The 14,938-nt window shown below is 43.5% G+C and overlaps 3 protein-coding genes across 3 annotated transcripts; 1 reads left to right on the top strand and 2 right to left on the bottom strand.

Moving 5' to 3' along the window:
• Nucleotides 1-1,267: 1,267 nt before the first annotated feature.
• Nucleotides 1,268-3,496, bottom strand: LOC133923835 (uncharacterized). The gene has a single exon (XM_062369107.1). It carries the CDS (start codon nt 1,978-1,980, stop codon nt 1,384-1,386), a length of 597 nt encoding a protein of 198 aa, XP_062225091.1. The 5' UTR covers nt 1,981-3,496; the 3' UTR covers nt 1,268-1,383.
• Nucleotides 3,497-3,527: 31 nt separating this feature from the next.
• On the bottom strand, nt 3,528-8,008 carry LOC133923836 (small ribosomal subunit protein bTHXc-like). The gene is made up of 4 exons (XM_062369109.1): nt 7,765-8,008; nt 7,236-7,300; nt 7,036-7,167; nt 3,528-3,784 (listed from the first exon to the last, which is right to left on the bottom strand). Exons 1-3 carry the CDS (start codon nt 7,937-7,939, stop codon nt 7,036-7,038), a joined length of 372 nt encoding a protein of 123 aa, XP_062225093.1. The 5' UTR covers nt 7,940-8,008; the 3' UTR covers nt 3,528-3,784.
• Nucleotides 8,009-8,946: 938 nt separating this feature from the next.
• LOC133923394 (uncharacterized) lies at nt 8,947-10,025 on the top strand. Its single transcript, XM_062368705.1, has one exon. The coding sequence runs from the start codon at nt 8,948-8,950 to the stop codon at nt 9,863-9,865; it is 918 nt and encodes a 305-aa protein (XP_062224689.1). The 5' UTR covers nt 8,947; the 3' UTR covers nt 9,866-10,025.
• The last annotated feature ends 4,913 nt before the right edge of the window (nt 10,026-14,938 follow it).

Raw genomic sequence — 14,938 nt, 5'->3', positions numbered from 1 at the left:
GGCTGGGCATCGACAGTTTTTTGGCGGGTTTTCAAATTTTGGTCGAATTTTTTTTGACCGGCATGGTTTTTTACTGGCCCACTCTGGTAGAACCGAAGACCGGTTTTTGAATCCCTGCTTGTAAGTCAATACCTGTTGTTGTTCTATTGCCATTTAAGAATAACATGTCATGCAGTTCATACTTATATTTTAAGACCTGTCTTTTGTGAGTATTGGAATTTCTGTAGGCTGTCTGTACGATGCAATACATGCATGTTAAAATTGTTTATTTGGAATTAAATTGCAGAATGTCAATTTTTAGCCTAATTTAAATTGAAGAAAAACAAGGACATACGTGAGCATTCAGATAAACCATAGCATGGGACGAAACTGAGATGCAATGAAATGTTTGTTGCTTATTGCATCTATACGTACAATTGGGATGGGAATGTAGGCTGTAGCTAGTAGCAGTTTAATCGCAACTAGATACTAAGAACTAAAAGTGATTCCTTACAAGCATTTCAACAAACAGGACACCCTCGCCAAATCTGATGCTACAGTACTGCTACTATAATATTTTTGGCTGCAGTATATTTTACTACAGTATTTGAAGTCACGGTACTATTTATCCTCTCATATTTTACTGTTTATCCGTGACTTCACCGTGCTGAAGTCAAAGGATTTCGATCCTTAAGATCCATGACGAAGCGAGAGTTGCGAAACTGCAGTGCGCTACTGTTGACTCTTGAGTCGTTAGGCTTTTCCACCTGACATTGACTCGAGTGGTTTGGTGGGGTATGCTTAGCCGTTTGACTGACCGGTGGGACCTCCTCTACCGGTGACTTCTCCCTCCATTCATTTGCGACAGGATTGGTGAATTTTATGGTCTTCATCGTCATCACTCGCAGATTTTGTCAATGCTCTATTAAATTTGATAGATCCGAGGAAGATAGTGATAATTTTTATCATTTACTTTTTCTGATGGGAATACTATAGATATTCGTTCAAAGTCTATAATAATCAGGATAGAAGAAGGTTATGTTGTCTTTGTAATCTCTTTATTTTCTAAGGAACATCGGGATGAATACTTTAATATAATTTCTGCTCTATTAGAAAGAAAAAAAAGTTGGTCAAGTAATTTACTTTTGTATATTTTCTATTATTCTATCCGCAACAAAACACGAGCATGTAACTAGTTTGAACGATGACATGATAACAAATCATGATGCCAACAAAATTGCCACTACGAAGCAATGGCAGCTCCCTTCAGATCAAAGCATTTACCCCTTCCATGCAATTCATTTGAGTCCACTGTTAGCATGCGAAAGTGAAAGAAAAATGTAAAAAAGAAGAAAAAAACTAATCGATTAACTGACCAAAACCAGCTCGGCAGGCTGACATTATTCAGGGCAGGTAGTGCGTGAGCGCGTATGCGACGGTGGATCCGTAGAAGAGCAGCCCGCCGACGACGAGCGCGGCGAGCACGAAGGTTGCACCGACGGCGAGCGGGATGCCGCAAGAGACGAGGCCGAACTTGAGCTGGATGGCGTCCACCATGGACAGCAGCAGGAAGAAGGTTCCCATGATGGAGCACCCGGCCGCCAGCAGCATCATCGGCTGCGCGAACCGCAGCACGGCGCGGCGGCGCTCCCGTGGCCCCGCCGCGCGCCACTCCGGCATCTCCTCGCAGTCGTCGGACGGCGGGGGCTTCCGCTCGTCGTCGCCGTAGAAGTGGTCGGCGGCCAGGAGCGTGACGGCCAGCTTCATGCCCTGCGCCACCAGGCTGGAGAGGAGGTAGAAGCCGAAGGAGACGATCTCGAAGAGGAAGAAGCTGCGCGCGATGTCGTCGCCAGCCACGCAGTTGGGAGAGATGGAGGAGGACGGCTTGATGGTGCCCGTGATGCCGATGAAGACGGCCACCGTGAAGAAGGTGTTGGCGGACACGATGCCCTCCAGCGCCTTCACGTGCACGTCCGGGTTACGGCGGCGCAGCGTCGGCATTCCGGAGGGGCCGGTTCTCTTCTCTAACTTCACCGCTGTCGAGGCTGCGCTGTGCTGGGTGGGGGATGGAGATCGGAGAAGAGAGCAGTGCTAGCAGTGTGGCCTATACTAGTATATGCTGCCACTCCCAAGTGAGTGAGCGAGCTTAGCATGCACAAAATCTCTTGATTTTTTTTACATTTCTTATAATTTTTTTCATCTAATTTTTCTCGATGTTTCATTTGTTCCATCTAATATTCATTCTTTTCACATGTCTTATTATTTTTTTCACACATCTCTCTATCACGGATCTCAATATAAATAAATGATCTTGATAAGTCATATGCGCAAACCTCTCTCTCAACATAAATGAATCATCTTGATAAGTTATATGCCTAAAGTGCATGTGAACATTCCGTGTTAGCTTGGCAAGTCTCGTCGATGATAGGAAAGGTGTTGGGGGAATAATCATCTTCTAAGGTGGTTTAACTACTCTCATTCCATTAACTACTCTACTATAATAATGACACTAGCTTTTGAGAGATGAGAATCATGTGTGCGACACCACTTTTTTGGTAGGGTGAATTTACATCCAAAATCTTAAAGAAATTAGTGTACATAGAATCGAACAAAATCCATGTACTAATACGAATCAAACTCATGTGAAAGCTCGCAATAAACCAAACATATTGTGAAAAAAAAATCTGGCAATAAAACTCATGGAAAAACTTGGCCGTGACAAGTCATGCTCATGATTAAAAAAAGTGTGACAATTAGCCAGGCACTTGTTTGTGAAAGTTAAACCGGCATATTGTGGATGGATATGAACCGGAACAACGCCTTTTTCTTTTTCGAGCAAAACTGGAACAACCCGTGAATAGATAGATTAATTGAAAGTTGTTCTAAAATGAAAGCTACAAGTTTTTCTAAGACAATGTCGACAAGTTAGATCAATCAAGCTCGATCGATCATGCTCCTCTACTCCAAATAATTTACTCCTTACATTATAGATGTGGCACAATATATACTTGATTCATACTTAAAGCTCCACGGAGGAACCTTTGGGGTTGGGCAAACCCGAAAGGCGCCGCATATGATCGATCCATTGAGGTCTCAAGATATGGCCGGCCTCATCGATTCGATCGATAGCTGCGTGCCAACCACCCTGGTGGTTTCTTCGGCAACACAGCGATCGACCTTCTTGCCCATGGCTGATTCATTTTGCATCAGTAATCCACTGGTTAGTAGAGTCATCGTTGGGGGCATGCGACATCAAACTGCACCCAATACAGTTAAGGGCCGGGGAATCAAACTACATACAACATCGTCTTCATAATGCTTGGATATGATGCGGCCATGATGTGAGTCTAAGGGGGAAATCCAAAACAAAATTTACGACATGTGCCCCACATATATATCACAACTAACAGTCCTATTTATAAAGCAAATTTGTAGTAAATTTTAGCCTCAACAATTCAATCATGATCAATGGCAATGCACAATGATAAATGTTAAGGCACTTACCAAAATAAAGAAATTGTGGTGACCGGACTTTTTCACTTTCGAGGTGTAAAAATGTAGTGGATCCATAGACGAAGTCACCAATTACTTGAAAACATCTCCAAACTAGAGTATCATTAAGGTACACATGGCAAAATATATTACACAAGTTCTCAACCTTCTCAGTCTTAAGACTTAGGTCATCAGGGTTGTCCTTCTTCGTACTCCTCTGGATGGCAAGCCCTTTGTTGGACACCTTCCTCTGGGTTCCAAACCTTCATTACTACTCCAGGACGACTGACATTAAGATCTACATCTTGACCCTCTATAATAAGGAGGTTTACGAGTATGAATACAAATGTAAGGAGGGTTTACGGTGTTATCAGTGCATTATTAGTGTCATGAAGGGATAACCTTCATGCATGATTTTTCAAATAGTGTGATCGTAAAATAATAAAGTTTTAATCATTTATTCAATTGAAATGAACATTAGAGGATAGAACTTAGAAGCAGCTCCCTTTCCTACCGCGAACATGCTTCATTACCCCAAAGCTGGGAGTGGAATTACAATTTAAGACTCTGATAAGAGGTGTATAACTTTACATACATAACGATATGCTTGATACTCTATGTCTCATATACCGAGATGTGCATGACATGGCCAACGCCAACAAGATCTTTCTACACACTATTGGTTGGTGAATCCGGAAATGGACTGGCGCAAATCAAGACCAGGATAGATAGGTGTTTGTATTCTTGCTCGTCCTTGGTGACAGAGGGTGTCAGAGATTCTATTTACTAGCCATCGCATAAATATAGCAATCAGATCATTTTGATATTTATCTCTACTTTAGATCATATTTTGGAGGACGTTAGGCTACCTGATAGACACATCAATAAGTGATACTTGGTTAAACCCGACTTAATCAAGTATTTGTGATTAATGGGCTTGTTATGGCGTTGGATGTTCAATCACATGTAGTTCTTAGCTTAACCGAACAAACAAGGAGGTACTAGTGAGACATTCAAGGAAATGGATAACATACATTGTCTCACTAGCAACCAAGTAAGTAAGGAGATACTAGTGAGTCATTCAAGGAAATGGATAACATACATCATCTCAATAGCACTATTATGTTCATGATCTTGTTGTATAGTCATTAGTCATGATTAAAATGGTCCTCTAACTTGGTTTGCTAGAGTACCGTGATTATGTAGGTGATGGTCATATAATAAGTTCAAAGCCTCACTTTGAAAATAGCTACTCAGCATCAGCATGAGTAAGGATTGGAACTTGCTCAAAACTTGACTGAGACATTATACTAGAATTTTTACCTAAGCCTACATGTGCTATTTACGAACTGGCATGGTAGAAGAAATCATGATATATGTGTACTTATGTATGTCATGGTTGTATGCAAGGCCTGTAGAACTCTAGAGATTGGATTGTTCATCGAAGAAAGATGGAGGTTGTCGAACTTGTCATGTCTGCTTCCCCAACTAGTACATTATAGCTTTGTATATACTCCTACTTTAAAAAAATCTATACGCCCCTCCCTACCTAGTAACTATGAGTCTTGAAGATAAGTAGTCCATACCTAGTAACTAAATCATCTAGACGAGTAAAGAAACATTGTACTTTTTTCTCGAGTAAGGTTTTTAACCAGGCAACGTGTGTAGCATGATAATTATCGAAGATTAGTTCTCAACAATATGTCCGTAAATTGACTGTGTACTTTCGAGTGCAGGGATTAATCACGAGACAAGACACATGATGTATACAGGTTCGAACCTCCGATTGGAGTAATACCCTATGTCCTATGAAGATGTTGCTGCTGTATATTGATGATCTCGAGTACAAACAACGTGGCTAAAACTATTACAAGGAGTAGATCGAATCTAATCTAACATATAATTAAAGTTATCGAGTAACTCCTCTGCTAGAGTCTTGATGCTCGCCTCTCTTTCGTCCTCTTCGTCATTTTCTTCTCCCCCAGCCTTTCCGCCTTATATAGGGGTGAGGTATCGACTCTTATCCAACCGTAGTCGATATGGAGTTGTCTTCCTTGACGTCCAAGTAGATATATCAGTTCTGAATACTGATCGAATCGAATTAGGTAACCAATCTAAACCTTCTTAGTATGTACTTTCTTGATTCCGGGTGTATCAGGTACCGCTGGTTCGATTCCGTGATATCTAAAGCCGCCAAATATGTGTCGTATATACCCTGTCTGTATATAATATACTCCTTATATACATCTATCCCTTAGTTAGATATTCGACAATAACGATATCTATATACCTTTCTTTTTTTTCACTGGATTTTAGATCAGACATATGCATTATGATATTAGCTGATCTCCCATGTCAGGGGCGACCGACTCGGCTACAGCAAGGATGGGCAACACGCACGGGTGGGTGAATGGGACCTGCATGTCCCTGTCCGTATCCGTTTAGAAGTGGGCTTGTACCAAACTTGTCCCTCAAGTAGATGGGCTCCACCCATCTATCTGTACGTAAGGAGTTCCTGCCCTGGTAATGTAGAGAAAAGAAGATAAATAAAGAAGATAGCTGCATCTACATCTTATGTTTTTGTGTTCTTTCTTGTTTGGCGATTCATTATGTGTTGATTAGAGAGAGAGAGAAAAAGTTCTAACCAAGGATTAAAATTTCGCTGAAATTTCGAAGGGGAATGAAATATCTAATTCTAAAATTTTCTTTTACTGACATGTGAGGCTCACAAAGCAGATGACGAAAAGTGACCAAAATTTTGACGAAGTTTTGCGAACTTCTGTCTTTTCACCAGTAAACGAAAAAAATTATAAAATGAAATTGAAATCCCCTCTCTAACGGCTAGCATCGTGATATACAACAGCAATAACCTCTAGCTATCCACTTAATCATAAGGTTATTCCTTGGTGTGCTATATAAGTTTGAAAACAAATACTGGATTCGTCACTACTCTGCACTGGGTCCCTAGTACCAATTTCTAGCCAGCTGTTGATAGTTACCACTGAATCTGCAACTACTGCGGGCAGATGCAAGAACCTACAAGTTTTTCCTACGTCACAACAAAACTCGCTGACAGAACTCACCTGGGACAGTTAAGTCAAAACTCAAGACTGTCCGAACTGATTCATCAGACAAGACAAGCTATTCCCTGAACCGACAGATGCACGTTATATTTTTGGTAAGCCAGAACAATTTTATTACCTGCAATTTTTCTGGCACGTTCCCCATTCCCTTACCAAACAAATTCCACGTTTGTCGATAAGGTAGAATTCATCAACAGAGTTCCTTTCAAAAAATAACATTCATCAACAGAGATAGAATTACTAGTAGTAAAATCCAGCTTCCCAGTTATCTGATAGCTCGAACTACCAGAAGTTCTACAGCTTCAACTTTCAAGCAGTCGACACATCACTAACCAAAGGAAAATGCGGAGGCTTGCACATAACAATAACATTATGCATGAGAGATCAAACATAATTACTTGAAAAAGATGATATAGTGTTTCATAGAGGCTAGGCAAGTTATGCTCACAGAAACCACAAAATAAAGGAGAATTCAGACAACCTATTCCATGATATCCTCATCGATTTCGATGGGAGTGATCTCCCCATCCTCGAACTGGTCCTTCCTGGGAGGCGCAGGAGGGGCGAAGAGCCGTGGCGGGCCAGTTCCCTTCTTCTTGTTGCGTGGCCTCGCCTGACATGATCAAGCAGCTAGATAAGAAAGAATGGAATGGAAGTAGATGTACGAGGTAGAGGACTCACATTCCCATAAGAATGGTTGAACCTTTTGCCCCTTTTCGTTTTCTTATCCCCTCTCCCGCAGTAGACTGAACATAGAAAAGAGAGGTCAAACAAGCTTCAAAGTTCAAACTGCTAGAAACTTTTTCCAGCTACAGAAATGTATATATGTTTATCTGTAACATTCAGCATTTGAAATTGTTACTAATTTAACTCAAATGCTGTAAACTAGGAGATGATTTGTTCGGTCAATCATTCCATACATACATGTATTGGTATCGGTCAACAGGAAAAGATGTCTTATCTGAACAACTTCTCTGTTGGTGAGCTGGGAAAAAATCCTATCTCCCAGAGAGACAAATTGGTGAATTACATATCCTTCCCAGAGCGATTTGATTTGCACAAGAACGCCAATTCTCACATTAAACCGACAAACCATTACTAAGAAATTGGACAGGATCCTTATCGAGCCGTTATTTGTTTCACTTTGCAACCAACCAACGAACCGATGTTTCTTTTTCTTGGTAGGAAATGTGGAGAGGGGGGCTGTTACCTTGGAGAGCAGGAGCGAGAGGGGCCGAGAACGCGGCGGTGGCGAGGCTGGTGCGGGCGCGGGGGGAGGCGGCGAGCGCGTAGGAGGTGGGGAAGGAGGCGGAAGAGACGGCGCCATGGTGGTGGTGGTACGGGAGGGCGGACGTGGCCATGCCCTGGATGGCGAGGAGCGCCATGGCAGGCAGCGAGAGTGTCGTGCTGGTGTGTGTGTGCGGGCGCGGAGCGGAGCGTCTCCGTGTGGGGATCAGGTTGGGATAAGAAGCGAAGGTGAAATTGGGCTGGGCCACGGCTGAATTCATGGGCCAAAATAAGCCGCCCATCAATCCTACTGAGTTTGTGTTTGCATTTCGTTTCCCCTTCTTTATTGGATATCATAACTAAGGCTGATGCTAAAATATAGGCGTATGTTTTTTTAAAAAAAATTCCTCAGGACGGTTGTGAGCCATTGGACTAGTATTCAATGACTCAAAGTTATCTTCAACCTTCGTCCACAGTTTCGCTCGCGCTATAGCTCCGGTGACGTAACTCGCTCCCGCTTGTTGCCCTTCTCCACTCGTCTCCAGCGGTGCTACCCTTGCTGTATCCTCTGGCATCGCCCACCGCCGCGCTAATGCGACATCCTTGCTTTCCCCATTGACAGCACTAGCCCACCAAACAGGCTAGTCTGCTTCCTCAAGTACCTCTAAACTCGGGAAGCACACTGGCGACTCTGAACCCTAGACCTCACCGGCCACAGTCGCATGATTCACGCTCCTATATTTTAGACACTGAAATTTAGAAAGCGTGGATAATTAACTGATAGTATCAGCAGCCTTTTGTGATGTTTTCATTCATTATTAGGCACTGCACTGCACAGAGTTGCTTTTCATAATATTTTGCATTTGGTCCTCTGAAAATGTTGAGCTGGTCTTGAAACACTATTCATCTCCAGCTGCTTTGAGTGTTTGACCAATCCATGTCTGCCTTGAGATCTGCCTACCAGGTCCATGCTGACAAGCACTCCACCAGCTTAGCTAGCTGCTTTGACAAGTACTCTGGCTCAAACGCGTATCTCATATCTCATGCTGCCGATGTTGACATTTCGCCCACGCGTCCGTGCTTTGATTCTGTCGCGTTACGGAAGAAGCCGTAGCGGCTATAAAATCCGACCCCATCTCATTCTCATGCATATCTATTCATCAGAGATGAGACCAACCATGGTCATGGCACGCTCTGCTCTCAAGATTAAGCTTGTGCTGCTGCTCTGCGCAGCAGCAGCAGCAGCGGCGGCGTCCGGCGACGTGGTTACCTACAGCTTCCCCGCCTTCGACGCCACAAGCACCGACCAATTCCTGGTGGCCACCAACTCGTCCATCCTCGCGCCGGCCTCCCTCGTCTTCGGCTCCCCGTCGCTCCTCTTCCCGGGGTTCAACCGCTCCGAGGGCTTCCTGCTCCTCTTGCGGACCGTCCACGTCTGGCGCGCCGGCGCCGGCGGGATCCCTGACCGCGAGGCCTCCTTCAACACCAGCTTCACGCTGAGCGGCGCCTCGCCCGTCGCGTTCGCCATCCTCCAAGACAGCTTACCGCCGTTCAACGGCCCGGACGGCCTCCGCGGCGCTGCCAACTACAGCTCGTTCGACGATGCTGCCTCTGGCAGCCTCGCGTCCGTCGAGGCCGGCGCGGTGAGGTCGTACGGCCCAGAGAACACGGCCGTTGGCCTCAACGTCACCGTCACGCCCAACCGCACTGCGCCGAGCAGAACAGTGTGGATCGAGTACGACGCCGCCGCGCACCGCCTGTCTGTGTACATCGCCGGCGCGGGGCAGCCGAGGCCGCCCAAGGCCCTCCTCGACACGCCGCTCGGCCTCAGCGGGCGCCGCACCACCGAGACCGCGTTCGTCGGCTTCTTCGCGGCCACGATCCAAGACATCATCGTCGGCGTCCGTGACTGGGACCTGACGGTTGACAGGATCGATGGCGACGGGAAGAAGGGCACCTCGTGGTGGGTGATACTAGTCGCGGTGCTCGGGTCGGTGGCTGCCACGGCCGCCATCGTCTCTGCGGTGGTGTGCTACGTTCAGTCGAGGCGACGTCGGCAGCTCAACATGCAGCCCAAGATATAGCCTGTGATTCATTGCCATGTATGTAGGCCGCTTAGGTGTCAACGATTTGGTTCTTTGATTCAATTCCTAGCTTGTTCACGTCTCGACTGAAAATTAACATAAATTTGGCTTATGTATCTCTTCTATATAAAATACAAGTTGATTCTTATATATATTTTTTTACTCTCCTTTCGTCTGATAAAAACCTATAAAATTCAAATAATTTATCTATTGTTATCATCCATCCTCGTCTTCTTAGTCTCCCGTGTCACGTTACTGGCTACATATATGACCCGTTTTACTAATAAGAATAAAAGAATAAATTATGAAAATATTAACGAGTAATCTACTCCACCTTTTCGGATCTTCATTCGAAATCAAACTACGATATTTTTTTCCGGCGTATTCGTTGGGCGATGCTCCCATAACGTATCTACGTCTTCATACCTTAAATTTATGTTTCGTATTACAATATATAATATTTATGTTTTAGTTACAACGCATGTTGCATCCGCATTATTCACAGACCGTCGGATCCGTCTGCGTGGCGCACCTCCTAGGCGTCGGATCCCTAGTTGAGCCGCAGCACGGGCTCGCACCGTGGCTCCGTCACGCTGGGCGCCACGGATGGGCGGGTCCAGGTACGGTGTGTGGCTTGGCTCCCGAGCGTTGTGCGGATCCGCATCAGACCCATTCAGAGGTGAATCAGTTGTCCCTTCACACTCAAGTTGATGTCCAAGCCAGACCCATTCAGGAGGTGAGCGTGGATTTGCCACTGGACAACTGGGGTCATGGCTCCGGTCATGATTCAGCTGTACTGAGTGGCATAGCTACTGTTTGGAACATGATCTAAGTCGTGGCTCAACTGCATTTCTGAAGACGCCATGCCATGTTCCAGTGGTCAGTGCCGCCGGGGTGGCATCGAATCCTCCAGCGACGCCCACATAAGGAGAACACATTGGTCAGGATGAAATCACCCGGGCCACCAATGGATTCTCAGCCGCGTCAGCGTTCACGAGGGCAAACTTGATGTCTGTGGATGGGCAACACACGCCTTGGGAGTCCATGGTTATGTTGCTGCTCGCGGGCAAGGGAATAAGAGCGTTCGTCACCACGTTCATATACCGACGAGACACGACCGGTTGCCTTCAAAATGAACTAGGTGGCCAAACGAGAGAGGGTGCCAAGCTAAACTTTTGTACGCAACCAAACGATTATCAAATTTGGTCAAAGCTACCAAATTTTAGCTTGGTCATATTGAGCACATTAGGGTAACAAACCAAACAAGCCCTAGTCTCTAAGTATCCGAGAACTAAAGGCAAAGTAAAAAGAAAAAAGAAAACTGAAACTGAAAATTAAATAAAATGGGCGGTGCCCGTCCAACCCATACAAGAAAACGGCCCGCATCGACCTTGCTTGACTTATATTTTGGATTGGAGGGGGCACCAAGCTATTACTTTTCCTTGTCCAATGCACTTCTTTCCCACGTGTTATGAGCCTGAGCAAGACTAGCACAAAGAATGCATCCATGGATGTAGAATGTGAGGAGGGAAAATTGAAGAAACAGCAGCCTGCTAAGCTATTGTGCTCAGGTCATGTGCGTGCCGTGCCGTCCCAGGAAAGGTGTCGAGACGGCACTAAGAAATAGTATGACCTTTTACCATATATTGAGCTAGAAATCAATCTCAATAAACAAGGGTTTTATTGATGATAAAAAATAATATGATCAACTTAAATGTACATCCGTTCTTAAAAAAGACGCATAGACCTTGCTTGACTATAGCGAAACGAAGTGTAGCCTTCAATCTTCTGCGCGACTACACATGCAATCGATGAGGATGGTTGAGATATCTTCTGCGAAATCCTCAAAAAATTTCCTGACTGAGCATAGTTTGGATATAGCAATTGTGAGTAAGTGTTGCACTTTGCAAGTTGTGATAAAAATATATATGGCTTAACATAATAATAAGGCTAACAAAGGTTTATTTATATAAAAACATAATTCAATTAAAACAATAATTTAAAAAGTGAGTAATTACACCAGAGTCAAGATTCAACCATCTTGATCCAACTACAGGTTCCCACAACTTGTCTCAATTCAAAGATTCCAACCATCCTTCCATAACAAGGGTTCTGATCACCTCAACAATGGTTCCCAACACCAATGGTTGGCCAAAACAGTTTACCATCAAGTTCTAATCATGTGAGAGTTCCTCCCTGCTCTTGATTGTGGACATGACTGACTAATCAATTTTACACTATGTAGAGGTTGTACACTTTATCCATAAGACGTCTCTTTCCTCGAGTATCCGTTGGTCGGCGAAAAGCTTTTACACACTTTCGATTTATGAGTTAGGAATTCATTGCAAAGCCTTTACAAAGTCCCTTCCAACTTAAGTCTGCCTGCTAAGGTTTCACCGCTGTGGGAGCACACCCTCCACTCTAGAAGCCCTCTCTTGTGTTGGATAGTTCCGAAAAGTAGACCCTTCCGTCCATATACCATCATCTAACCTACACTATATTGTTAATTACTCGGCTAGACCAATCCCATAACTTAACTTGTGGTTGCTCTACAAACTTAGAATGATCACTCCATGAACCGATCCTTAAGATGATTTGAGCAAGACTACCACCAACCTCAATCCGTGCAACATGCACGGATCTCAACCATCCTCTTGTTTAAATCCTAAGTTCCTTAGTGCTAACAAAATAATCATCCAATTTTATTAAGGTTGCATATGACCAAAATCACATTTAGTTGAATAATGATGATTAACTAAAGTCCTAAGCAAGGCTAAGCATATTCTACTTTTCCCAAAATTTCCTCCAAAACAGTTGCGACAAGGAAAATAAGGAAAGTCTAAGGTATAATCTAATTTGGGTTTCCTAACAGATTATTAGCATGCAATTTTGTAAACAAAATATTTGTAATAATAGGTACAAAATGCGTTAAGGACAACTTTTCTTCCTGGAGCTCAACGGGGTATTCAAATTCCTAGTCTTGAAATCCTAATAGTTCCTCCTTCGGGACGTCGGCATCTAAACACGAAAAATAAAATAAGCCAAATAAACACCAAGAGCAAAAAAAAAAAAACAAATAAAAATCAAAACAATTTAATTAGTTGATTGAAGATTTTTGGTGAATTTGTGGCCAAGGAAAGATTGAAACAAGGTTACAACAGGTGAAAGCTGGCTCTCAAAATATTAACTCAGGAGAAGAAGGAAAAAGATGGGATGATATAAGGAAGTGAAAAAATTCCTGGAACTTCTAGAGTTTTCCAGTGCGATCGAGGAAGTCTTGGGAATTATTAGCATTTGTTAGGAATTATTCATCATGAGTTAATAGGGATTTAAAGCAGATTAAAAAGATTTGAAATGGATTAACAGAAATTAACATAAATTATTTTACTAAGGAAAACCATAGTTATGGAATTAGCAAATTATTTAGCAATTTTCAGAAATATTCCTACTGCTAGAAACCTTTTTTGGGTGATTTTCAGATTTATCTGAATTGAATTACTACTGAAAAACCTCTTCATTGCGTCATCCTACTCACTTATGATGTCGACAGTCTATTGGTTTAAAAAGGTAAAAGAGAGCGCTGATTGGATGGCCACGTAAACAAGAGAGGTGACGTGGCCCCGAGCTAGCGATGACATGGTTTGGCTATTTGGGATTAAGTGGTCATTAAATCTAGGCTCTTTGTTGGAGATCGGATGGTTGATGTTTGCAAGGGCTTCTAGACAGCCGGGTTTCGATCGGATGGCTTGGACTTAACATGTCACGCACCGACATAGGATCCAGTAGTGAGTTGCCACGTGCTTATACGAATCTTGACAAAACATGTAAGGCTTAAACAGAAATTCAAATTTTATTACATCAATAACTCCTTTGAAAGTACTTTATTCATTACATCTGATATTACATAAGCTAAAAAAATATGTGAAAAACATATCAACTACTAGATGGATTTATTTCCCCTCAAGTTGGCTAGGCCTATGGTTCATTTTCATGCCCCGACATTGGTTCGGTGGAATGACCATCACTGCTACCAGCTGCAAATTTTTTTATTAAATCAAGGGTGAGTATGATAAATCACACTCAGCAAACAGACACACAAAATAATAGATTATTTCACAAAGTTATTTTCTAATAAAACTATGGGGTTACACATGACCGCAAGCTTCCCACTTTTAATCTCTTAAGAGGAGGTACTCCGACATCAATAGTCTCTATAGAACCTAAGTCTCAGTAGAGCTGAGTCCTTAATCCCACGAGTAACAACAATCTAGACTTATTAGTATCGGTCGCTTCTACGAATCCATCACCAATTACGCTATTATGTACAAGAGTTATTCTCTACGGAGAACTCAAACAATCCCACACCTGAATTGTGATCGGTATAATATGTTTGCTATCGTAACACCAGCATTTTACGAGATAAAATAAAATTAAACTGCACATAATACATACTATAAAATTACTCACCCATATATCAACATAAGAACAAGGAGACAACATGAGCTACTAGGGTGGTTTGCTTGCCTGCTCAGCGCAGCAATTGGCCAACACAGAACGAGCTCATTCCTGCTCTCTGTTCCTTCTCTATAGAACTTCAGCTAGTTGGTTGCTGGTGTGTGCGCGCCTGCTCTCTTAAGCCTGGCCGCCCCTCACCCCTATTTATAGATGGGAGATACTCATTTCTACGGTAATCAGGGCTCTTGAGGTTGACCCTTGAGAAAAGGAAAAGCTGACCTTTAAGGTGCATGAAGTGACACTAGGGACACCTACATGAAACAGACGTGTAGGTTAATTAGGGCAGTGTCTTTGCTGGCTCATGCTAGACCATGTAATGGAGTGAGAAGTTACTACTTCGGTTGTTTTGGAGGAGTCCAGAAACTAGACAGTATGCATGCTGACTTACTCTTACCGCATGGCCAGGTGCATTGCTGTTCAAATGGGTCTATTGGACCAGCCCGACATGGGTCTAACTAGATATGATCTGACTATAACATGGTCTGATAGCCTCGGTGAGTTTAACGGGCTATATCGTGCCGGCTCGTGTGCCGCACCCTCGGTCCACGGCACGGTTTG

This window comes from Phragmites australis, chromosome 7, assembly GCF_958298935.1.
Source record: "Phragmites australis chromosome 7, lpPhrAust1.1, whole genome shotgun sequence".
Lineage (NCBI taxonomy): Eukaryota > Viridiplantae > Streptophyta > Magnoliopsida > Poales > Poaceae > Phragmites > Phragmites australis.
This window is presented reverse-complemented; position numbering and strand designations above follow the sequence as displayed.

Coding starts and splice junctions, on each gene's coding strand:
- LOC133923394 (XM_062368705.1), top strand. CDS start 8,948: ATGAGACCAACCATGGTCATGGCACGCTCTGCTCTCAAGATTAAGCTT.
- LOC133923835 (XM_062369107.1), bottom strand. CDS start 1,980: ATGCCGACGCTGCGCCGCCGTAACCCGGACGTGCACGTGAAGGCGCTG.
- LOC133923836 (XM_062369109.1), bottom strand. CDS start 7,939: ATGGCGCTCCTCGCCATCCAGGGCATGGCCACGTCCGCCCTCCCGTAC. Junction 7,301..7,764: donor TCTCGCTCCTGCTCTCCAAG/GTAACAGCCCCC, acceptor TTCTATGTTCAG/TCTACTGCGGGAGAGGGGAT. Junction 7,168..7,235: donor TCAACCATTCTTATGGGAAT/GTGAGTCCTCTA, acceptor TGATCATGTCAG/GCGAGGCCACGCAACAAGAA.